The sequence below is a fragment of the Aquarana catesbeiana genome, unplaced genomic scaffold (genome assembly GCF_042186555.1).
Source record: "Aquarana catesbeiana isolate 2022-GZ unplaced genomic scaffold, ASM4218655v1 unanchor225, whole genome shotgun sequence".
NCBI classification, from domain to species: domain Eukaryota; kingdom Metazoa; phylum Chordata; class Amphibia; order Anura; family Ranidae; genus Aquarana; species Aquarana catesbeiana.
Window position 1 is genome coordinate 1,188,036 of NW_027362652.1, and position 22,576 is coordinate 1,210,611.

The 22,576-nt window shown below is 44.5% G+C and overlaps 2 protein-coding genes across 2 annotated transcripts in view; both read right to left on the reverse strand.

Moving 5' to 3' along the window:
• LOC141121569 (uncharacterized) overlaps positions 1 to 15,824 on the reverse strand; it is a 121,656-nt gene extending 105,832 nt beyond the window's left edge. Inside the window, exons 1-8 of the mRNA XM_073611203.1 lie at positions 15,567 to 15,824; positions 8,073 to 8,186; positions 7,811 to 7,945; positions 7,601 to 7,724; positions 7,387 to 7,484; positions 7,086 to 7,307; positions 6,792 to 6,933; positions 3,623 to 4,454 (exon numbers count right to left, since the gene is read on the reverse strand). Of these exons, the coding sequence (XP_073467304.1) occupies positions 3,623 to 4,454; positions 6,792 to 6,933; positions 7,086 to 7,307; positions 7,387 to 7,484; positions 7,601 to 7,724; positions 7,811 to 7,945; positions 8,073 to 8,186; positions 15,567 to 15,710 (1,811 nt within the window). The 5' untranslated portion in view covers positions 15,711 to 15,824. The remainder of the gene's footprint in view (positions 1 to 3,622; positions 4,455 to 6,791; positions 6,934 to 7,085; positions 7,308 to 7,386; positions 7,485 to 7,600; positions 7,725 to 7,810; positions 7,946 to 8,072; positions 8,187 to 15,566) is intronic.
• Positions 15,825 to 16,709: 885 nt separating this feature from the next.
• The window catches only part of LOC141121576 (uncharacterized), a 129,808-nt gene continuing 123,941 nt past the window's right edge, over positions 16,710 to 22,576 (reverse strand). The window contains exon 22 of the mRNA XM_073611211.1: positions 16,710 to 21,053. Within this exon, the coding sequence (XP_073467312.1) occupies positions 20,221 to 21,053 (833 nt within the window). The 3' untranslated portion in view covers positions 16,710 to 20,220. The remainder of the gene's footprint in view (positions 21,054 to 22,576) is intronic.

Genomic DNA, 22,576 nt, shown 5'->3' on the forward strand with positions numbered 1-22,576 from the left:
AGTTTTTTGGGGGGTTTTTTTTCAAAGTTTAACTGAAGAAGCTGATTGTCTACCATGCACAAGTGCATCAGACATTGCACTCTCCAGTTTTAGTAAGTCAACCCCATAGTGTGAACACGTCCTTGTGCTATGTGTGTATGTACTCTATAACCTTATAGATGGGGTCATCTCCACTCTCACCAAGGGGGAAAGAAATATATTACTGCCTAGTCCAGCCTCTCTCAGCCAGGGTTTCTCCAAGGGTTTCTAGGGGCTCCTTGAGCAATGAGCAATTTCTCTCTTAGTAAAAACTGGTAACAGTGATCTGTAGGAACAGCAGTCTTCCCACTGATAGTAATGTAAGAATGTCCTTCTCCCATTGGTCATCAATGTAAGGAACCACTACACTGACCACTGATATAAGGAGGTCCTTCTCCCATTGGTCATCAATGTAAGGGACCACTACACTGACCAATGATATGAGGAGGTTCTTCTCCCATTAGTCATGAATGTAAGGGACAACTACATTGACCACTGATATAAGGGGCTTCTTCTCCCATTGGTCATCAATGTAAGAGACTACTACACTGACCACTGATATAAGGGGGTTCTTCTCCCATTGGTCACCAATGTAAGTGACCACTGATATAATAGGGGGTCCTTCTCCCATTGGTCTCCAATGTAAGGGACCACTACACTGATATAAGGGGGTCCTTCTCCCACTGGTCACCAATGTAAGGGACCATTACACTGACCACTGATATAAGGGGGTCCTTCTCCCATATGTCATCAATGTAAGGGACCATTACACTGATCACTGATATAAGGGGGTCCTTCTCCCATTGGTCACCAGTGTAAGGGACTACTACCCTGACCACTAGGGATGAGGCCCTGGTTTAGTTGTGAGAGAGGGGGGATGAGCGAATGGTTTGAAACACTCTGGCTGCTCCGGATTCCTGCTTGGTGGGAGCCGAGCACCATATTGTATATAGAAGCAATATTACTACTGCTTCTATACATGACAGCTTCCCATTGTCACTGACTCCTAAAGAAGGAGTGGGTGCTCTCACCCACTGCTAACCTCAGTTAAAAATCCATTCCATGTAAGGAAAGAGGCAAGAATAGCAGTGACATCACTGCTCAAATATGGCCAAGGACCATATTTGGACCATAATATAACCACCATCCCTACCCTTCTCCTCAGGGAGTTGTCATTTGGCTGGAAGTACTATTGGGAACTATGTACCACATACGCGTTTTTTTTTTAAAATTGTTTGCTAAACAAACGAGAAAAGAAGTAATTTTTCTCCTTTAGTGATGTGCGCTGTTGAGCAATGATAGGCAGCACTAATAGTCACTGATGAAGTGGCATTGATGGGCACTGACCGGCAGCACTAATGTTCAGGGCCTGTGACACTGAGTTGGTTACCAGCTCTGCTTTCCTTGCGTTGTCTCAGCGTGTGAGGAAAGTACTGCCGATAGCCGGCAAGTCTATTGACATTGTGATCAGCTGTGATTGGAAACAGCTCATTACATACTAAAGGGCTGCTGTGATTGGTCCTTTACCACAATCTGTGATCAGCTGTGTCCGAAGAACACATCGATCATGGAGCATGCCAGATGCACGCCCCATGGGGTGTGGTTCCGGGAGGGCATCCATGGATGCCCCCCGAAACAACATGCCGTCAACAATCCGTCTGTAGATCTCTTTCGGCTATAGCGTGGTAAAGTGGTTAAAGTAGTATTAAAGTGGAACTATAGGCAACTATTTTTTCCATTTTGGATAGAGTAAGGTAGGGTTATAAACCCTGTTAGATTTTTTTCACCATTTGTGTCCCATTAGGAAGATTTCCCTTCAGTTCCTGCCCCATAGCCAAACAGGAAGTGAGAAGAAATCCCTGAAAATTAGGGAAATTCCCTGGGGACCCCAGGTCACCAGAACTAGCGTCCCCATTGGAAGATTTCACCTCTAATACTTTTCCGGGGAGGACCTGAAATTTGGGATTTTCTTTGTTCGGCAGGTCTCTGGTACCTCCCCCTGGTTCTAGAAGCTTGGAGAAGCTTCTGGAAATTATTGGGCGTAGGGTAAGAGGTCCTGATCTGCATACTTTAGGAAATCTGGCCAATCCCCAGGCAGAAGGTGCTGGCAGGGTGGCTGGATCAGCCACTAAATATAGTGGTGCCGGAGCAGCAGGGGAATCGGCTGAAAGATGAGTGCTGAGGTTGCTGTCGTGAGGCCTGGAAGGGGACCCGGGGCTAAGGACTCTGCCTCCAGGCAGGAGCTGAAGAAAGGAAGGAGAGGATGCCTAAGATAGGTATTTCCGTTACCTTTGGGTCTTGTGCAGAAGACATCCTGGCTGGCATGGGAGGATCTGGATAGTAGGAGGCACGAACAGAAGTCTTGCCCAGGGCAACTGGAATCAAAAGACAGTGTAGTGTAGACAGTGTACCTCAGCACACCCAGTGGGATACATGGGGAAAGGCTGCCAGATGTAGCATACTTTTGAGGGACAGTATTGTGATAAATCGCAAGTCATGGGGCATTCTTCAGAGCAGCCAGGTGGGCTGGTAGTATCTGCAAGCGTCAGAACTGTGTGAGGTTCTACTGAGGAGAGACACGATACTCCTGCCTACAGTTTGGGACTTTGTGTTTTTTCACTAAAGGGGACTGAAAGCTCCTGGTTGGTAAAGAACTTTGCCACTGAGCCATAGAGACTGGGATTATTCCAGAGTACCAGTCCAGGATCTTCATTTTTCGTACATAGAGAAAGATTGTCCTCATCTGTTCTTCTTCAAGTCAAGTTGGGCATCCCATAATCCCTATACCCTATCCAAGTTGTTTTTCACCCAATAAAACAACAAAAACAAGCCCATGGACTGATTTCTTGCGTCTGGATGCAAGTTGGAAATGTGTTTTGCCTGGCTGTACAGGAATAGGGGGTCTCAAGATTTAGCGGCTCCTGCAGAGGCAGCGCTACACCTATAGAAAAATTTGTTGGATGAATGTGACAAGCATTTACTAGCCATGTCAAGTGTTAGCTGTTTTTTAATTAATACATTGATTTCCAATGATTGTCAGCTCCTAATCAGAAAAAATACCATATTATGGCCATTAGATGGAGCCAATAATCATAGGAAATTATATACATCCAATATTCGTCGTGGCTGACAAATGCTTTTCACATTCGTCCAACTAATTATTTTAAAATAGACCTCTAAGTGTTTGTGAAAGCTTACACCACAACATGTACTCAGCCAATAAAAGGTAATGACTCCATTTTTATTTTTCTACTGCTATTAATGGCCAACACAGTACAACACTTCATCCATGTCTTTGGTGATCTCTGATCTCCTTATGAACTGTTTTCTTACATGATGAAGATCAGCCATGGAGTATATCTGAGGTGTATATCAGGGTGTGCTTCTTCCCCACATGAGAGCTGTGATGTCCAGCAACATTCATATAGAAGACATTTCCCGCACTCAGGGTACTAATACACCTCGAGGGTTGTGTGGGATCCCTGATGTACAGGAAGACAGGACTTCAGTGAGGAACAATTCCTTCACTCAGGACAGCAAAGTGGCTTCTCCCTCCGTGTGAGATCTCTGATGTGTGTAATAAGAGGACTTGTGTGAAAAACACTTCCCGCACTCAGAACAAGAGTATGGTTTTTCCCCCGTGTGAGACCTTTGATGTGTGGCAAGATCTGATTTTTGTGCAAAACATTTCCCGCACTCAGAACAAGAATACGGCTTCTCACCTGTGTGCGTTCTCTGATGTCTGTAAAGATGGGATTTCTGAGAAAAACATTTCCCGCACTCAGGACAGGAATACGGCTTTTCCCCTGTGTGGGACCTCTGATGTGTGACAAGTTCCGATTTATTTATAACACCTTTCCCGCACTCAGAACAGGAATACGGCTTCTCACTTGCATGCAATCTCTGATGTCTGGAAAGATTGGACTTCAATGAAAAACATTTTCCGCACTCAGGACAGGAATACGACTTTTCCCTTGTGTGAGATCTCTGATGTATGACAAGTTCTGATTTTTGTACAAAACATTCCTCACACTTAGGACAGGGATATGGCTTCTCGCCCATGTGAGATCTCTGATGGTTATAAAGATTGGACTTATATGAAAAACATTTCCCGCACTCAGGACATGTATGTGGCTTCTCCCCTGAGTGAGATCTTTTATGCTCATCGAGATTGAATTTGAAATGGAAACATTTCCCGCACTCAGTACAGGAAAACCTCTTATCTGTTGGAAGGACGGCACCGTCCCTCACAGTCTGAGGTTCCTCAGGATAAGAGGAATACGATGGTCCATCTACACTGTGTGGTGCTGGATGGACATTTGAGGTAGCTGGGTTTTCTCCTGGACTATACTGTGTGATGTCCTCATCTTCTACTTTACAGTCTGGAGACAAAGTGAGACAATCCTCTGAGGTTTTCCTCATCTCCCGTCCATCTACTAAAATAGAAATAAAAAGATTATTACTAGACATGAGCAGATTGGATCCCCTAAACCAGAACTCCGCCCACATCAGGCAGCTTTGTCTCTGAGGATCTTACAATTCCACCCTCAAGGTAACTAGTAAATGGGTCCTCTGATCTCCTACCAGTTCATTTCTTTATTCATGAAACTTAGTCAGAGAGGGAGGAAACAACGAGAACTGTCTTTTATAGGAGTGACAGTGATGAGGGGATTATAGGACGAGTGTCCCCACCCCCTCTATCACTCATTGCCATCTTCCCAACACAAGAAGTACTGCATTTTCTTATTTAGCCCATGATTTAGTCATGAATAACAGCGGGGCTGAGCCCCACCAGAGGTCAGAGAGTGAGGATGGGGGGAGAACAACCAAGATGAAGACTGGACTGATCCTGAAGACCATCATCATTGGGTTATTGACTCCTCCCTCATTATCACTTTCTGTTTAAGGTTCCAAAGTTTGAGGATGTTATCACATTATTATCAACATGTAAAAGTCTGTGCTCCAATCAAATCATCAGATATAAAATGTCCAGCTGGTAGAAAATGGGTGTAAAAAAAGAGAATACATATTATGTTTATATATAGCAGTGGGTAGAGGGGAGAGAGCATAAGTCAGAACTATGTAATGTACAACATATTATATAAGCTACAACAGATAGGACTATATAGTATCAGAATTATGTAATGTACAATATAAAGTATACAGTGCAGGGGTCAGGAGTATGTAATGTACAACATAGAGTATATAGTGCAGGAGTCAGGAGTATGTAACATGCAATACAAATTATAGCGTGTAACGTGAAGACCAGGCCTTTTCTGACACTTTGTTTACATATAAAAATCAGTATTTTTTTAATGGAAATTTACTTAGAACCCCCAAAAATTATGTAATTTTTTATGCAGAAAATAAAATGGTGTTGCAATTTTTTATGTCACACACTACTTGCGGTCTTTCAAACTCAATTTTTTTGGGGGAAAAAATACACTTTAATGAATTTTAATTTACAAAAACACAATATAATACCCAATTGTTTGGTAAAAAAAAAAGATGATGTCACACCATGTAAATAGATAACCAAAATGTCACACTTTAAAATTGTGCACGTTCATTGATGAGCAACAAACTACGGTACTTAAAAATCTCCATAGGTGATGCCTTTAAAGACTTTACAGGTTACCAGTTTAGCAATACACAGGAGTTATGGTTCTAGAATTATTGCTCCCGCTGTAACATTCGTGATGATACCTCACATGTGTGGTGCGATCGCCATTTGCACATGTGGGGGTGGCCTACATATGCGTTCACCTTTGCGTGCAAGCACAGTGGGGTGGGGCCCTTTTAATTTTTTTTTAATTGTTATTTATTTTAATAACTTTTTTATTTTTACACTGTCCCTTTACTTTTTTTATTGCTATTACAAGGAATGTAAATATACATTTTAATGGCACTAGACAGTGACAGGTCCTCTCTACTGAGACATCTGGAGTCTATTAGATCCCAGATCTCTTATCTACCCTAAAAGCATCTGATCAGATGCTTTTTACAAGTCAAAAATGACTTGTTTACATCCTGCAGGAATTGGAAGTGACAAAATACTTGTCGCTTCCGGTTTCATAGACCATAGAGATGATTAGGACGTTCTGGGCTCGCCGGTGGAATGGTAGAACCCGGAGAGGCAACGGAGGGGAGGACAAGTCCCCTCCCACCACCTGTAAAAAGCCATCCAGTGGTTAATTAGTCACTAGGATGGCTTTTACATGAAACAGATTTGCTATATCATCCAGGTATAACCACCTAAAGTGCCAACGTAAATGTACATTAGGCAGTCGACAAGTGGATAAGAGTCAGAACTCATTAATTGGTATTCAGTGGTAGCCTAAATGGTTACTTAAATGAGACAAGTTGCAGAGGTCCCACACCGCTGCTTCCCATCTCCTGTGACTTGGGTCTGAGACTATACAGACGTAAACCTCCACCCGGCACATCCAGCAAATAACAGAGCAAGTAACCCAGGGTCTGTCAGAGGTCTTACTAGACCCAGGTGCCTAGGTTGAGGAACGTCTATGGTGAAAATCAACATTTACTTTCAGCTGAACCCCAGAATCTCCATAAAGCCTGTCTAGATACATAAATTGTGTCTGCAGCACAAAAAAGGAAGGTTATCAGAGAGAAATACAGGAATACAGGACGGGGAACACAGCTGAGGAAAGTGACCAGGGTATTACAGGCTGATATCACCCAGTCCTTTTCCTAATCTGGACCAATCAATGAGCAGTATGGGTGTAAGAATGTATTTAGTGTTAATGACCCACCTGTGGTGATCTCTGTAGGAGTGTCCTCCTCTATAAATGTCCCCGTTATTCCATCCTCCTCCATAGACTGCTGATCATCCCTCACATACCTCTCTTCTTCTTCTGCTTTAATTTCAACTTTTATATCTCTCAGATCTTCACCCTAAACCAGCAGGATAGAAAATACCATCTGTAAAATAGAAGTATTTATGATGTGAGATCACATAGAAAATATCATCTTGTAGAGTCCACACATCATCTCCACATGTCAGAGTGTTCAATCACTTTATGTTCCAGACCCTCAACTCCACCTACCTGATGATGGTGAGGGATGGTGTGATCTTCCTGTGTGGAATCCCAGGAATACAGAGGATGGGGACATCTCTCTGGTGGGTTTCTGTAGCTGGATGACTCCACTATGTTTTCCTTGTAAGGATCCTTGTGTCCTTCTGAAAACTCCCCCATCACTCCATATTCCTCATCCTCCTCTTTATACTCTTCTTTGACAACAATATTATAATCCCCAAGGTTTCCACTCTGAATATATAATAAAACATTCATTTTATCATACACGCTGATTATAAATCATAATTACCAATAATTGTTAATCATCTACCTGATGATGGTAAGGGATGATGTGATCTTCCTGTGTGGAATCCTGGGAATACAGAGGACGGGGACATCTCTCTGGTGGGTTCCCATTACTGGATCCATCTGTAGGAAAAACACACACTGACTGAATACATTGTTTCTATGTGTTTATCGGATGATGGGGGATCTAGGTGGACCCTCCGTACTGCTCTCTCCTTTACAATAAAGTCTCCTCTTACCCGGTGATGTGAGGGGCGGCTGATTGTCCATCATGATGTCCTTGTAGAGATCCTTGTGTCCTTCTAAATACTCCCACTCCTCCATGGAGAAATAGACAGTGACATCCTGACACCTTATAGGAACCTGACACACACAATGATACAGTCATCATCCAGACACATCCCTTGTCTGTTACTGGATAATGTCCCAGAATTCCCAGCACCGCTCACCTCTCCTGTCAGCAGCTCCATCATCTTCTTGGTGACTTCTAGAATCTTCTGCATGTTGTGTCTCTCAGGTTTTAAGGAGTCACATGGAGGCACTGTGATGGTCATATGATCACCTGACTTCAGAAGAGGAAATCTCTGTATTGAGGAACCAATAGGAATGTCATGTTAGACTCCCAGAATCCTCCTCACCTCTCTGGTCAGGTCTGTATTTTATTAAATGAGATAAGGGTGATGTCATGTGACCTCCCAGAATCCTCCTCACCTCTCTGGTCAGCAGGTAGATGATCTCCAGGGTGAGGTTTAGTATCTTCTCAGTCATGTGACTCCGGTCCTTCTCCATCCTCATTGGTGCCGTCATTTGATCTATACAGGGTTCCTTGTAGATGGATAAATTTGGGAAATGAAAGTAAGAATTATTTGGATGGTGTTGGACAATAACTGCTGAGAGTGACAATCAGAATCAAATAACATTCATGACGATACCGCACATGTGTTGTGCGATCGCCATTTACATATGTAGGGGTGACCTACATATGCGTTTACCTTTGCGTGCAAGCACAGTGGGACAGGGCCATTTTATAAAGTTTTTTAAATTATTATTTATTTTATTTACTTTTTTATTTATACACTGTCCCTTTACTTTTTTTATTGCTATTACAAGGAATGTAAATATCCATTTTAATGGCACTAGACAGTGACAGGTTCTCTCTACTGAGACACCTGGAGTCTATCAGATCCCAGATCTCTTATCTGCCCTAAAAGCATCTGATTGGTTTGATCAGATGCTTTTTACAAGTTACACAGACCCAGACCTGACCGGAGAGGTGAGGAGGATTCTGGGATGTCTCATGTCATCACTCTTATCTCTATTAATAAAACACAGACCTGACCGAAGAGGTGAGGAGGATTCTGAGTGGTGTTCTCTACTGATTGTCAAGTATATTATAGTATTCAGGACATTGTATAGAGTGGCAGTGTGTTCCTGGTGCTCTGAATTCCAGCACTGGGCATTGGCAGAGTCTGGGCACTAGCAGAGTCATGAGAAGGCACTGGACTGGACAACCCACAGCATATGTTGCATAAACAGACCTCCTCTAAGAACAAGTGTCCTTCATTCCAATTGGTATCCTGGAACATATCACTTGACCAATGAGATGGTAGGAAGGTGAATGCTGCTTCATTTTTCTGGTAGATGTTATTTTAGGAGGTCTGAATAGTGAGTGCAAGTGGGGTAGGAGGACCATCAGAGTCCAAGAGCCCCCCTGACCCTTAAAGCCTCTTCTTACCTCACAGTCTTGCAGCCTGACTACTTCCTCAGCCCTTCAGAAGCTTCATAGTAGTTCAGCCCTATTACTTCCTCAAAGGCCCCCAAAGTCCTACAGCTACACTGCCCTTTCAGGAGTCCCTTTAGTCCCGCTATCTCCTCAGAGACCCCTCAGCTCCTCTACTTCCCTCAGAACCTTCTGTATTTTCCTCCCTCCGTTACCATTGATGGAACATAATCTTCTTCACAAGCTGGGGAATGTTTTCTTCCTACTGATCAGCAATGTAAGGGGTTCTGTGCTCCATACTCCTCACCAGTGGTGTCACTAGGGGGTGGCTTTTGGGGCCATAGCCCCGAATCTGGGGCCATTAGCCCGAGTCTCTGCAGGAGTCCCCAAGGGGAGGGGAGGCTCTCTGGGGACCCCGATATAAATGGGGGTTTCTGGGGACCCAGATTTTAAGGGGGAGGCTCTCTGGGGACCCTAATTTTAAGGGGGAGGCTCTCTGGGGACCCTAATTTTAAGGGGGAGGCTCTCTGGGGACCCCGATATAAATGGGGGTTTCTGGGGACCCAGATTTTAAGGGGAGGCTCTCTGGGGACCCTCATTTTAAGGGGGAGGCTCTCTGGGGACCCAGATTTTAAGGGGGAGGCTCTCTGGGGACCCCAATTTTAAGGGGGAGGCTCTCTGGGGACCCCGATTTTAAGGGGGAGGCTCTCTGGGGACCCCGATTTTAAGGGGGAGGCTCTCTGGGGACCCCGATTTTAAGGGGGAGGCTCTCTGGGGACCCCGATTTTAAGGGGGAGGCTCTCTGGGGACCCCGATTTTAAGGGGGAGGCTCTCTGGGGACCCTAATGTTAAGGGGGAGGCTCTCTGGGGACCCTAATGTTAAGGGGGAGGCTCTCTGGGGACCCTAATTTTAAGGGGGAGGCTCTCTGGGGACCCTAATTTTAAGGAGGAGGCTCTCTGGGGACCCTGATGCCAGGGGGAGGCTCTCTGGGGACCCTGATGCCAGGGGGAGGCTCTCTGGGGACCCTGATGCCAGGGGGAGGCTCTCTGGGGACCCTGATGCCAGGGGGAGGCTCTCTGGGGACCCTGATGCCAGGGGGAGGCTCTCTGGGGACCCTGATGCCAGGGGGAGGCTCTCTGGGGACCCTGATGCCAGGGGGAGGCTCTCTGGGGACCCTGATGCCAGGGGGAGGCTCTCTGGGGACCCTGATGCCAGGGGGAGGCTCTCTGGGGACCCTGATGCTAGGGGGGGGGCTCTATGGGGACCCTGATGCCAGGGGGGGGCTCTATGGGGACCCTGATGCCAGGGGGGGGCTCTATGGGGACCCTGATGCAGGGGGGGGCTCTATGGGGACCCTGATGCCAGGGGGGGGCTCTATGGGGACCCTGATGCCAGGGGGGGGGCTCTATGGGGACCCTGATGCAAGGGGGGGGCTCTATGGGGACCCTGATGCAAGGGGGGGGCTCTATGGGGACCCTGATGCAAGGGGGGGGCTCTCTGGGGACCCTGATGCAAGGGGGGGGCTCTCTGGGGACCCTGATGCAAGGGGGGGGTCTCTGGGGACCCTGATGCAAGGGGGGGGTCTCTGGGGACCCTGATGCAAGGGGGGGGTCTCTGGGGACCCTGATGCAAGGGGGGGGTCTCTGGGGACCCTGATGTAAGTGGGGGTCTCTCTGGGGACTCCGATGTAAGTGGGGGGCTCTCTGGGGACTCCGATGTAAGTGGGGGGCTCTCTGGGGACTCCGATGTAAGTGGGGGGCTCTCTGGGGATATATACACACACACACACACGTATATTACTGTATATACATCTGTATGCCCGCCCAAGCGCATGACTTTTTTTACTACGCTGCTATGGGCTCTAGCCCCAGATCTTTTGTAGACCTAGCAACGCCCCTGCTCCTGACCCCTGCGCTCCAACATTGTGTTGGCTGCATATTGTCACAATTGCCCTTTGTAAGCCAAGTGTGACCAGGATGGTCATTGTCTTGTCTATTTATTGTCAGTGGTGTTTGTTTAGAGGAACATATTACTAGAATTTAACTCCAAAATGAAGAAAATATTACAGCCTCATAAGTGGGGAAATGTTCTGACCCTGAAGGGGTTAATATATGAATAACAACTGTTTGGGCAGGGCTTGCACTATGGACACAAAAAACTGAATTCACAACACGATAGTTCCAATAAAACTTTCTCCTAACAGTGTCAGACAACTCCTGGCAGCGCTAAACTTAGAAAAACACAGACTGTAGATGAGTAGATGTGCTGGGCCCTGTAGTTCCACAGAGTTCATGGTACCTGTGAAGCAGTAGATGCCTCTATAGCAGTAAATGGGGAATACTGGCAGAAGGAGCCGGAATGCTAATCCACCACCAGAGTCCCGGCTGCAGATACTCCGGTGGAATGAGGGCTAGACATCGCTTAGATGTAAACAGTGTTTCGCTTGGAAAACACCAATATACTGTATGTCCAGGAGTGCTATTGGCAGGTGAAGAGGTCCTAAAAAAAATGCCCCTATTCCTGCTCAGATTCCTTACCCATTTATAGCCCAGAATAACGTAACCACATACAGGTACGTCGGTTCGCGCAGGAGAGCCGACCTGCCGCCGCATATGCGAGTGAGCTGGTCAGATCTCCTGTGCGAACCGACGTACCTATATGTTGGTCTGTGCAAGGAGGACAGCGGGCGTGCTTGCGCTGCCGGTGGCGCGGGAGCGTGCCAGCGGACTTCATGTTCACCGGCAACCCGCGATCATGGCGAGGAGAGGCAGAATGGGGAACTGCCTGTGTAAACAAGGCGATTCCCCGTTCTGCCTAGTGGCATGACAGAGATCTACTGTTCCCAGTGATCGCTAACAGTGATCTCTGTCATGTCCCAATAAGCCAGGGCTTGACAAATTTGCTTGGAATCTAGGAGCCAGCTAAAAAAGTTAGGAGCCAGGTTTTTTTTTTTTTTTTTTTTTTAAACGACCGACAAAGCTTTATTTTCAATATAAAAATTAACCAATCTTAAATTTACACAGAGACGACTAGAACTAATGTGACTGCTTTTATTTCCTGCCATGCAGGTACACAAGACCACCATATTCTCGCTAAGGATCCAATCAGGTCCGCCTGAAAAACTGACATGCGAACCTGATCAGACAGCCCCTGTGAAAGGGGCCAAGCAGGGAGATGACAAATAATAAATTCATTTTAATTAACCACTTCCTTCCCGCAGGACGACTATATACGTCCTGTCTTTGAAGAGAAATACCGTTGTTATGGTAGCAGCTAGCTACCAAAACCCCGGTATCTTCTTCAAGAGCCGGCGGTTCTCTTTCAGATAAAAGTGGTCTCTGCAGCAGATTCGCAGCGAGATCACTTTTATCGGTGGCAGGAGAGGGCCCCCCCTACCGTCGCGCCCCGGTGCCCTTCACCGCTTACCGTGGCCGTCGGTAACGGCGGAGGCGATCCGGATCTGTCCCTGGCCTGACATGGAGACGAGTGAGAGGAAGATGGGGCCCCCCCCCCCCCGCCCATCTCCAAGTCATTGCATGGCGGAAGTGACGTCAAATCGTCACTTCCACCCATAGCTCTTAAAGGGACATTTTATTATTTTTTTTTCAAATGACAATTTTTTTTTTTTAATGCATTTTAGTGTAAATATGAGATCTGAGGTCTTTTTGACCCCACATCTCATATTTAAGAGGTCCTGTCATGCTTTTTTTCTATTACAAGGGATTTTTACATTCCTTGTAATAGGAATAAAAGTGACTTTTTTTTTTTTTTTAAAAAGAACAGTGGAAAAATAAAAGTTAAAATAAATAAGAAAAAAAAAAAAAAAAAAATTTAAATGTGCCCCATCCCTTGTAATAAAAAATAAAAGTGACACAATTTTTTTTTTTTAAAAAAACAGTGTAAAAATAAAAAATACAAAGTAAAATATATAAGAAAAAAAAAGTTTTTTAAACGCGCCCCGTCCCGCCGAGCTCGCTTGCAGAAGTGAACGCATATGTGAGTAGCGCCTGCATATGAAAACTGTGTTCAAACCACACATGTGAGGTATCGCCATGATCGTTAAAGCGAGAGCAATCATTCTAGTCCTAGTCCTCCTCTGTAACTCAAAACATGCAACATGTAGAATTTTTTAAACGTCGCCTATGGAGATTTTAAAGGGTAAAAGTTTGTCGCTATTCCACAAGCGGATGAAATTTTGAAGCGTGACATGTTGGGAATCAATTTACTCGGCGTAACATTATCTTTCACAATATAAAAAAAATTGGGCTAGCTTTACTGTTTTTTTTATTTTTTAATTAAAAAAAGTATTTTTTCCCAAAAAAGTGCGCTTGTAAGTCCGATGCGCAAATACGGTGTGACAGAAAGTATTGCAATGACCGCCATTTTATTCTCTAGGATGTTAGAATAAAAAACATATATAATGTTTGGGGGTTCTAAGTAAAGGGAAGGAGATGAGCGGGCAGTGAAAACAGGTAGGGAAAGCTCCATTAGCATTGGTGGATGTCTTGTCATACCAACGGCCACCACCAGAGGGCGCCCGATTGCAGAAGGAACCATAGGACTGCAGAAGGCCGCAAAGCCGCGGCCTCAATTACCGGCGCGGCCCAACGCGATCGCGCCGGGAGGGGGGGGTGTCGAACGGACACAGGATACGCCAGCTGTGCCGCCCCAGGCACCAGGTCGCTAATTCTAGTCGCAAATGCGACCTGGCACCCGGGGTTTGTCGAGCCCTGCAATAAGCCCATCCCCCCTACAGTTAGAACACACCCAGGGAACACAGTTAACCCCTTGATCGCCCCCTAGTGTTAACCCCTTCCCTGCCAGTGTCATTTCTACATTGGTCAGTGCATTTTTATAGCACTGATCAATGTAATAATGTCACTGGTCCCCAAAAAGTGTCATTTGGGGTCAGATTTTTCCACCGCAATGTCGCAGTCGTGCTAAAAATCTCAGACCACTGCCATTACCAGTCAAAACAATAAAAACATAAATAAAAGTCCCTAAATCTATCCCATAGATTGTAGACGCGATAACTTTTGTGCAAACCAATCAATATATGCCTATCGCAATTTTTTTTACCAAAAATATGTAGAAGAATATATCGGTCTAAACTGATGAAGAAATTCTTTTTTTTTTATATTTCTTTTTGGACATGTATTATAGCAGAAAGTAAAAAAAATAATTATTTTTAAAAATTGTTTTTTTTTTTTTGTTTATAGCGCAAAAAATAAAAACTTGCAGGGGTGATCAAATACCACCAAAAGAAAGCTCTATTTGTGGGGAAAAAAGGATGTCAATTTTGATTGGGTACAACTTCGCACGACCGCACAATTGTCAGTTAAAGCGACGCAGTGCAGAATCACAAAAAGTGGTCTGGTCATTAAAGCAGAGTTCCAGGCTTTTTTTTTCTTTTATTAAAAGTCAGCAGCTACAAAAAGTGTAGCTCCTGACTTTTAATAAACAGACACTCACCTGTCCCATGGTCCAGCGATGCGGCCGCACGGAGCCCCGCTCCACACCGCGACGCCTCCATTGAAACTGTGGGCACCCGGCAATGACAGCTTGCGGCTTCACGGCCGGGCGCACACTGCACTCTCCGAGTGGGCAGGCAATCTTCTGGGACCTGTGACGTGCCCCAGAAGATTGCCGAGAGGGAAGGACCACCTAGGCAGCCCGTAGTCGGAAGTGGGACAGGAAGCCCCACTCAAAACTAGGCACCCACTCCCCCCCCCCCCCCCCAAAAAAAAAAATTACATGAAAAATGTGGCATGTAAGGGGGCGAGGAGTGCTTAAAGCTGAAGTTCCACTTTTGGGTGGAGCTCCGCTTTAAGGGGGCAAATCCTTCCGGGGCTGAAGTGGTTAAAAAAAAATATTTTTAGATCATCATATATCCCTAAATTCATACATAACTTTATTTATAATCAATAACTGGTAAAACAATATAAAAATACAATAAAAAAACTGTATAAAACAGATTAGGCAAAAGCAAAACAACTCAATATTAACATTCAGTCCAGCCGGAGAAATTGTATTGAGCTGAACAATCCATTTTTAATCAAATCTGAAAATCTTTTTGATAAAATTGCCCCCCCCCCCCCCCCCCCTCCGGGTTTATCATCTCATCCCCCCAAATCCAGTCCCTTTCAGACTTCTATTGTGAGACTCATCATAGTGTCTCTGGAGGGGCGCTGATCGATCCCATGTAAAATCTTACAGAAATCTTCCCTAATCCCAACCTTTAATTATCATTTCATCCCCCCCCCCCCATACAATGTCTGGAATGAGCATCTAATGACATAAATAATTCCCCATGTCACAGACGATACATTCCTCATTGAAATATACGAGGTTAATCTAGGTTTCCACTCTATATATGTGTGTATCATCATCTGCTGGAGATAAAAGACATCACAGTGACTATGGAGGAAGAGGACGGACATGACGGGGGGTTACTGGGTGTAAATAGAAAATAAGATCTTATTACCTCCTCTGCTGTCACTTCCAGCAATGTCTTCTCTCTACTTCCTCCCGACTCACCTCTCACCCAGAACTTCGTATTTATACCTGTCATCACTTCCTGTCTGTATTCCATAGAGACTTCCTGTCTGGGTAGAGGTGAGATCACCATCTTGTGGAGCTCAGAGGAACTGCAGCCCAGAGAAACATCTCATAGTGTGAACACGGCCTTGTGCTGTGTGTGTATGTTCTATGTATCCTTATAGGTGTTTTGGATTTTGCAGGACAGCAACTCTTTTTTTAGCTATTTGTCCCACAATCTCTGTATCCCAGGCTGTTTCCCAAAGAATCACAGCTTAAAGTTTAAATGTGTTTGGGTCCAGACAATGGATTAGGATCTACAGTGGGTTTTTAATCCGCCAATGAACATGTAGTGATCAGCAGTGGGGTTATCCTCATCCCTTTAAACCGGAACACATATGAATTACACAGGTTCTGAGGCTAGTTTAATGCAGATAAGGCACCAAGTGAGTTTAATTAAGACCTTAAAAGGGGTGTTTAAAGGGGTCAGGTGGCAACCCTAAGTGGGGTGGGTATCAGAGAATGCTCCTTAGACACTAGACAGAGGTTTTCCCGCTCTCCGGATCCATCAGGACGCTGTGCGTGGCGGTGTGTAGAATGGGCTCCGCTCTGCATCCTCCCCCCTCTGCTATGTCCGGTGATGAGTGCTTGGCTACTTTAAGCCTGCCAGGTATGTAGAAGTCATTGCTTCTCACTGTGTATTCTGGTCCTCTGAGAGGTGTTAGTGTCTGGAGAAGGGGATTGGAGGGCACCGTGTGTGTGGGGGGTTTGTATCAAGAGTCATTAGGGGTCAAGAATCACAGCTGTGTGTGGTGGAAGAAAGGGGATTGAGGGTGCTGTGTGAGGGTTCTGGTGAAAGGGTGGCCTTTTCTATCTCCCACCACCTAGCTGGGAACTGCTCTCACCTTCCCATCTGCACTGAGCATGTGATATCACTACCAGTTGTCCACTTCTAGGAGCAAATACCCCCATGTCCTTCTCCGCACCCCCTTTTGCCATTCTCCATCACCATTCATTACCCTGTACTCCTCTTCATCCCTCAACCCCCCCCCCCCCCCCCCACCCTTCTTTTTTACTGCCCTGCTCCCTCTTTTTTTTTTTTTTTTTTTATTCTTTTTATTGGTTTTAAAGAATTATATGGTACAAAACAGAGCCTCTGGGCATTCCCCGGCTCGAAGTAAAACAGCAAAACAAACATCTCTATTTATCTCCATTCAGCTCAGTTAGAAGAAGGAGTACACAGTTAAGAAATAAGTTTTGAAAAAAAAAAAAGAAAAATGGAAGGGCCTCTGCATTATCCCCAATACCCATGGTGCAGCACATTACAAATATTAATGAATACATCACATTTGTTTCCCCAGATAACCATTGAGACTTCTCAGATCACCTTTGTCCTGAAATCATAGAGGATGCAATCACCCAATAACTATAATATCAGATGCTATGTGGCCGTGGATGGAGAATCTAGCCAAAAATCCCACACCTTGTTGAACTTTTTCGAGAACACCCACGAAATTCATAAGTTGTTTTATAAAAGGGGCATTACCTTATTTACCCGGATTTTCCAAAATTGTAAGCTAGGGGCCCCCTTAGACTTCCACTTTAAGGTAATGGCCTAACGGGCATAAAAAAAGCAACAGACTGACAAGGGTCCTAAGAGCCTGACAGGGGGATCAATGCGCCCACCAGCCCATGCAAACATACATCAGCACTCAGGGGAAGCTCAACAATGGTGAGCTGCGTGACAAAACCAGCAACCTCAGACCAAAAAGTTTAAATACTTGGGCAGGTCCAGAAAATGTGGTGAAAATCTGCATGGTCATCTACACATCTCCAACACTGAGAGGAGACCCCAGGGCATGTTCTATGCAATTTATACGGTGTCAAATATATTCTATGCACTATTTTGAATTGAATCAGTTTATCCCGACAGGCCACCAGTTGGGAAAAGGGACAATCCCACACATCCTCCCAATCCTCATTATCAATGTCAGGAGCAACTGACTGCCATGCAGAGCAGAGAGGTTCCATGCCAACATGTACAGGAGGCTGGAGAGCCCTGTACAAGATAGACAATGGCTTTGATAAGGTATCATCTCTATACATTCAAGGTCTGGGGTCTCCACCACAAGCCCTGTCCCCTTTTTACCCCTTTCACTACACTGTCCCCCATCCTCCTCCTATCCCCCTCTTCACTCCTTACCCAGGCCTGTTATTCACGATTACCTCTAAACTAAAAATCTGTAAAGGATTTTAAAGCATCACCTATGGGTAATGAAGTATGTCATCATTGCACAGGCACATGCAGTTTTAAGGCTGGACATGTTGGGTATCTATTTACACAGCACTTCTTCACCTTTTATATTTAACCAAATAATTGGGTATTACATTGTGTTTGTGTGCACTAAAATTACATTAGGTGTATTTTAGACATGATGAAAAAATATGTATCGTTTCGATTCGTTAAGCTAGTTTTTTTGTTTTAGTTAAATTCGGTTGATTTTTTCAATTCGTATTCGGGATTTGTATTCGGAATTTGTTTTATGCCTTTTTTCTTTGAATTTATCGTTTTTTGTTTTTTTTTCGATTCGAAGCGTTAGAATTGATAAATTTTGAATCGGTCGAATTGAAAACTTTAGATTTTTGTTTTCGATTCGAATGGGGCAAAGTGAACAAACAAAAGAAAAATCTTCATCAAATGATTACAATGACTCTTTAAATCGCCTTTGGCTTACCAAAAACAGCATTATTTCGAAATGGTACTCTAATAACACACACAGTCTTTGATTTCAGCAATATGTGTACAGTTAGAATTCAACTGGAGTTTGATGTAAAATTTGATTTGAATTTCATTTTGTAGCATTCGGTAAGATCTGTTTATATTGTAATTCGGGTATTCGGATATGTCCAAACAACGAAAAATTTGTCCGAATAATAATTCGGAATGAAACGAACCGTACATGTCCAGTGAATTTTCCACTGAAATTTACCCTTGATAAATATCTGCATTAAATATAGGCACCACGTTGACCTCATGCCAATCCAGTGGTACTGTTCCTGTCATTAAAGAGTCCCTAAAAATTAGAAACAATGGCTTTGAAATGACCAAGCTCAATTCTTTTAGGATCTGTGGTTGCCATCCCATCCCATCCAGGTGCTTTATCCACCTTTATTCTGTCTAAATATTTCTGGACCAGATCACTTTTGAGCCATTGTGGATCATTTGGGGTTGTGTTACTCCCACCCCGATTATGGACATGAGCTCCCCCATGCTCCTTTGTATACACAGAGCTGAAGAACGCATTTGATAAATTTGCCTTCTCTTTGTCCCCAGTCACCCACTCTAGATTATTTTCTAAAGGGCCTACATGCTCAGACCTGACCTTTTTACTATTAATATATTTGAAGAATTTTCTGGGGTTTGCAAGCTGCCGTTCGTTTTGAATTTTTGCGGCCTTGATTTCCCTTTTACATATTCTGTTATATTCTTTGTAACATTTAAACGATGATAGTGTTCCTTCATTTTTATATTTTTAAAAGCTCTTTTCTCATAATTCATAGCCATTTTAACTTTGGCCACGAGCCACATAGGTTTTATTATTAGCCTTTTAAACTTATTGCCCATGGGAATATACTTTGCAGTGAGTTTACATGCAGCCACTTTAAAGAATTCCCATTTTTGTTCTGTGTCCATTGATGCCAATATTCCCTCCCAGTCTAAGTCTTGGAGAGCAGCCCTCATCCTTGGAAAATTTGCTCTCTTAAAGTTGTGTTTTTATATTTTCCATATGTGTTTCTTGCTTCTTGCAGCTAACATTAAATAAATCATGTTATGGTCACTGCTACCCAGATGTTCCTTTATTTGAACATTAGAAATAAGCTCTGCCTGGTTTGAGATTACCAGGTCCAACAGAGCGTCATTTCTAGTTGGGGCCTCAATAAACTGGACCATAAAATTATCTTGTAATAGGTTTATACATTTTTGCCCTTTAACTGTCCCAGCAGTGCTATTACGCCAGTCGATTTCTGGGTAGTTAAAATAAACTATTATTATCACTGTCCCAGCCCTTGCAGCCCTTTCCATCTCTGCAAGGAGGAGTCTTCACTTCCTCATTAACACGGGGTGGCCTATAACAAATTTTAACTGCATAAAATGTACATTGATTTATTTATCAATCTTTTAATATCATATGAGATAAAAGAATTGGAATTACCACCATTTTATTTTCCAGGTGACGTTTTCATTATAGATCAGCTGCTGCACTTGCAGGGTTCTAATGGAGGAAAGTGTCAGGGTCTGGATGCTTTTAGATGTGATTAAACCTTTTGGAAGTATCTCAGAGGTGCGATGATACTCAAAATATGACTTGTATCTTAGTGCAGACTTCTGGGTGAAATAAGCTAGGCAATCACACAAGCAGGAACTAACTTTTCAGGGGGGGCATCATCTGTGTACAAAATGTCTCTGGGTTGCTATATTGCATTTTACAGACAGTTACAGCACTGCAGACTGAAAAGGAAAGGTCGTTTTTAATTATATTACAATATAACTTGTGTTGCAATTATACATGCTATATTGTTTTTTTCTTTTTTTTTTAATATTATTTTTCCCACAGAGTGGAAAGTGAATTCTCCTCCATGTGTACTCTCTGATGTTTGACAAGAGTGGACATCTTTGAAAAACATTTCCCACACTCAGGACAGCAATACAGCTTCTCCCCCAAATGCAGTCTCTGATGCGTGGAAAGATTGGACTTCATTGAAAAACATTTCCCGCACTCGGCACAGGAATACGGCTTTTCCCCCGTGTGAGATCTCTGATGCGTGACAAGTTCAGATTTTTTTACAAAGCATTTCCCGCACTCAGAACAGGAATACGGCTTCTCACCTGTGTGCAACCTCTGATGACTATAAAGAGAGGACTTATGTGAAAAACATTTTCCGCACAAAGGACAGGAATACGGCTTCTCACCCGTGTGAGATCTCTGATGCAAGTTAAGATTGGACCTCCTTGAAAAACATTTCCCGCACAAAGGACAGGAATGTGGTTTTTCCCCTGTGTGAGATCTCTGATGTTTATAAAGATTGGACTTCTGTGAAAAACATTTCCCACACAAAGGACAGGGATACGGCTTCTCACCTGTGTGGGTTCTTTTATGCAAATTAAGACCGGATTTAAAATGGAAGCACTTCCCGCACTCAGTACAAGAAAACCTCTTCTCTGTTGGAAGGACAGTACCATCTCCCACAGTGTGAGGTTCCTCAGGATAAGAGGAATACGATGGTCCATCTACACTGTGTGGTGCCGGATGGACATTTGAGGTAGTCGGGTTTTCTCCTGGACTATACTGTGTGATGTCCTCATCTTCTACTTTACAGTCTGGAGACAAAGTGAGACAATCCTCTGAGGTTTTCCTCATCTCCCGTCCATCTACTAAAATAGAAATAAAAAGATTATTACTAGACATGAGCAGATTGGTTCCCCTAAACCAGGACTCCGCCCACATCAGGCAGCTTTGTCTCTGAGGATCTTACAATTCCACCCTCAAGGTAACTAGTAAATGGGTCCTCTGATCTCCTACCAGTTCATTTCTTTATTCATGGACCTTAGTCAGAGAGTGAGGAAACAACGAGAACTGTCTTTTATAGAAGTGTGATGAGGGGATTATAGGACGAGTGTCCCCACCCCCTCTATCACTCATTGCCATCTTCCCAACACAAGAAGTCCTGCACTTCCTTTTTTTAGGATCCATTCACACTTGTGCCACTTTGGAGCAACTTTTGATGCAACTTCTGATGGGTGCGACTTGGATGAGACTCGTTGTCCCTCTGCGAATTCGGATCCACTGTTTCATGTAAAACATTCAGGTACAACTTTCATGCAACTTTTGAGGGTTAACATTGAAGTCTATGACCCTCAAGTTGCATGAAAATAGGACCAAAGTAGTGCATGAACTACTCTGAAGTCGTACATATATGAATGGTTATCACTGGAAAACATGGGGTACGACTTGTCGTGTGACTTTGATGACCGCAGAAGTGTGAATGGGGTCTTAGGCCATGATTTATATAGCCATGAATAACAGCAGGGCCCCACCGAGCTCAGAGAGTGAGGATGGGGGGGGGGGGGGGGGGTGATGGGGAAATTGCATATTTCCTCATTAAAGTTGTCTTGCAAGCGGGGCGGAGCTAGCGGCTGGTACGTGAGTAGTGGAGATCCGGAGCTCCGGCCGGGGCGATTAATCCTGTAAAGATCCTGGGAGTCAGAGACACCAATTCTTTACATCAGCGGGTGTCTGAAGGTGTACAGAGGCGAAGACACTAACCACCATGGTAAAATACGGTCCTGCACCCGTGGAATCTGCCGGAGAGCGGCTGGCTCGGTCTGCCTGGGGATCTCAAGATGGCGACGGCAGCAAAGAGGAGACACGCGAAGAAGGCAGCGGCAGGCAGATGATCTAATGCCCACCGAATCTCTGGCGGTAATCCCCCTGCCCCGCAGAAACCATAGTCTGAGAAGGGGTTTTTCCCTAGACAGGCTGCCCCAGGGAGACACGGAGGGCATAGGGCTGGAGGGGGGAGATACAGAGACCTCACTAAAACAAATTATGGAGGCCATATAAACATGTCAAACTACTCTGACAAAACACATTGATGGCATTGGAGCTGAAATGTTATTTCTCAGGCAAGACATGCATAATGTCAAGGAAAGGGCCACATCAGCGGAGCAGAGAATTAGTGACCTGGAGGACACAGTTCACCCCTTGGAAGGCTCGGTACAAAATATTCAAAAGGAGGTAGATGCCCACACTGACAAGATGAGGGATATGGAAGACCGCCAATGGCGGAATAATGTCCACTTTGTGGGCTTTCCTGAGGGAGCGGAGGGCACACAACCCGAAGATTTTCTTGAATTATGGCTTAACCACTTGCCGACCACCTAACGCAGATATACTG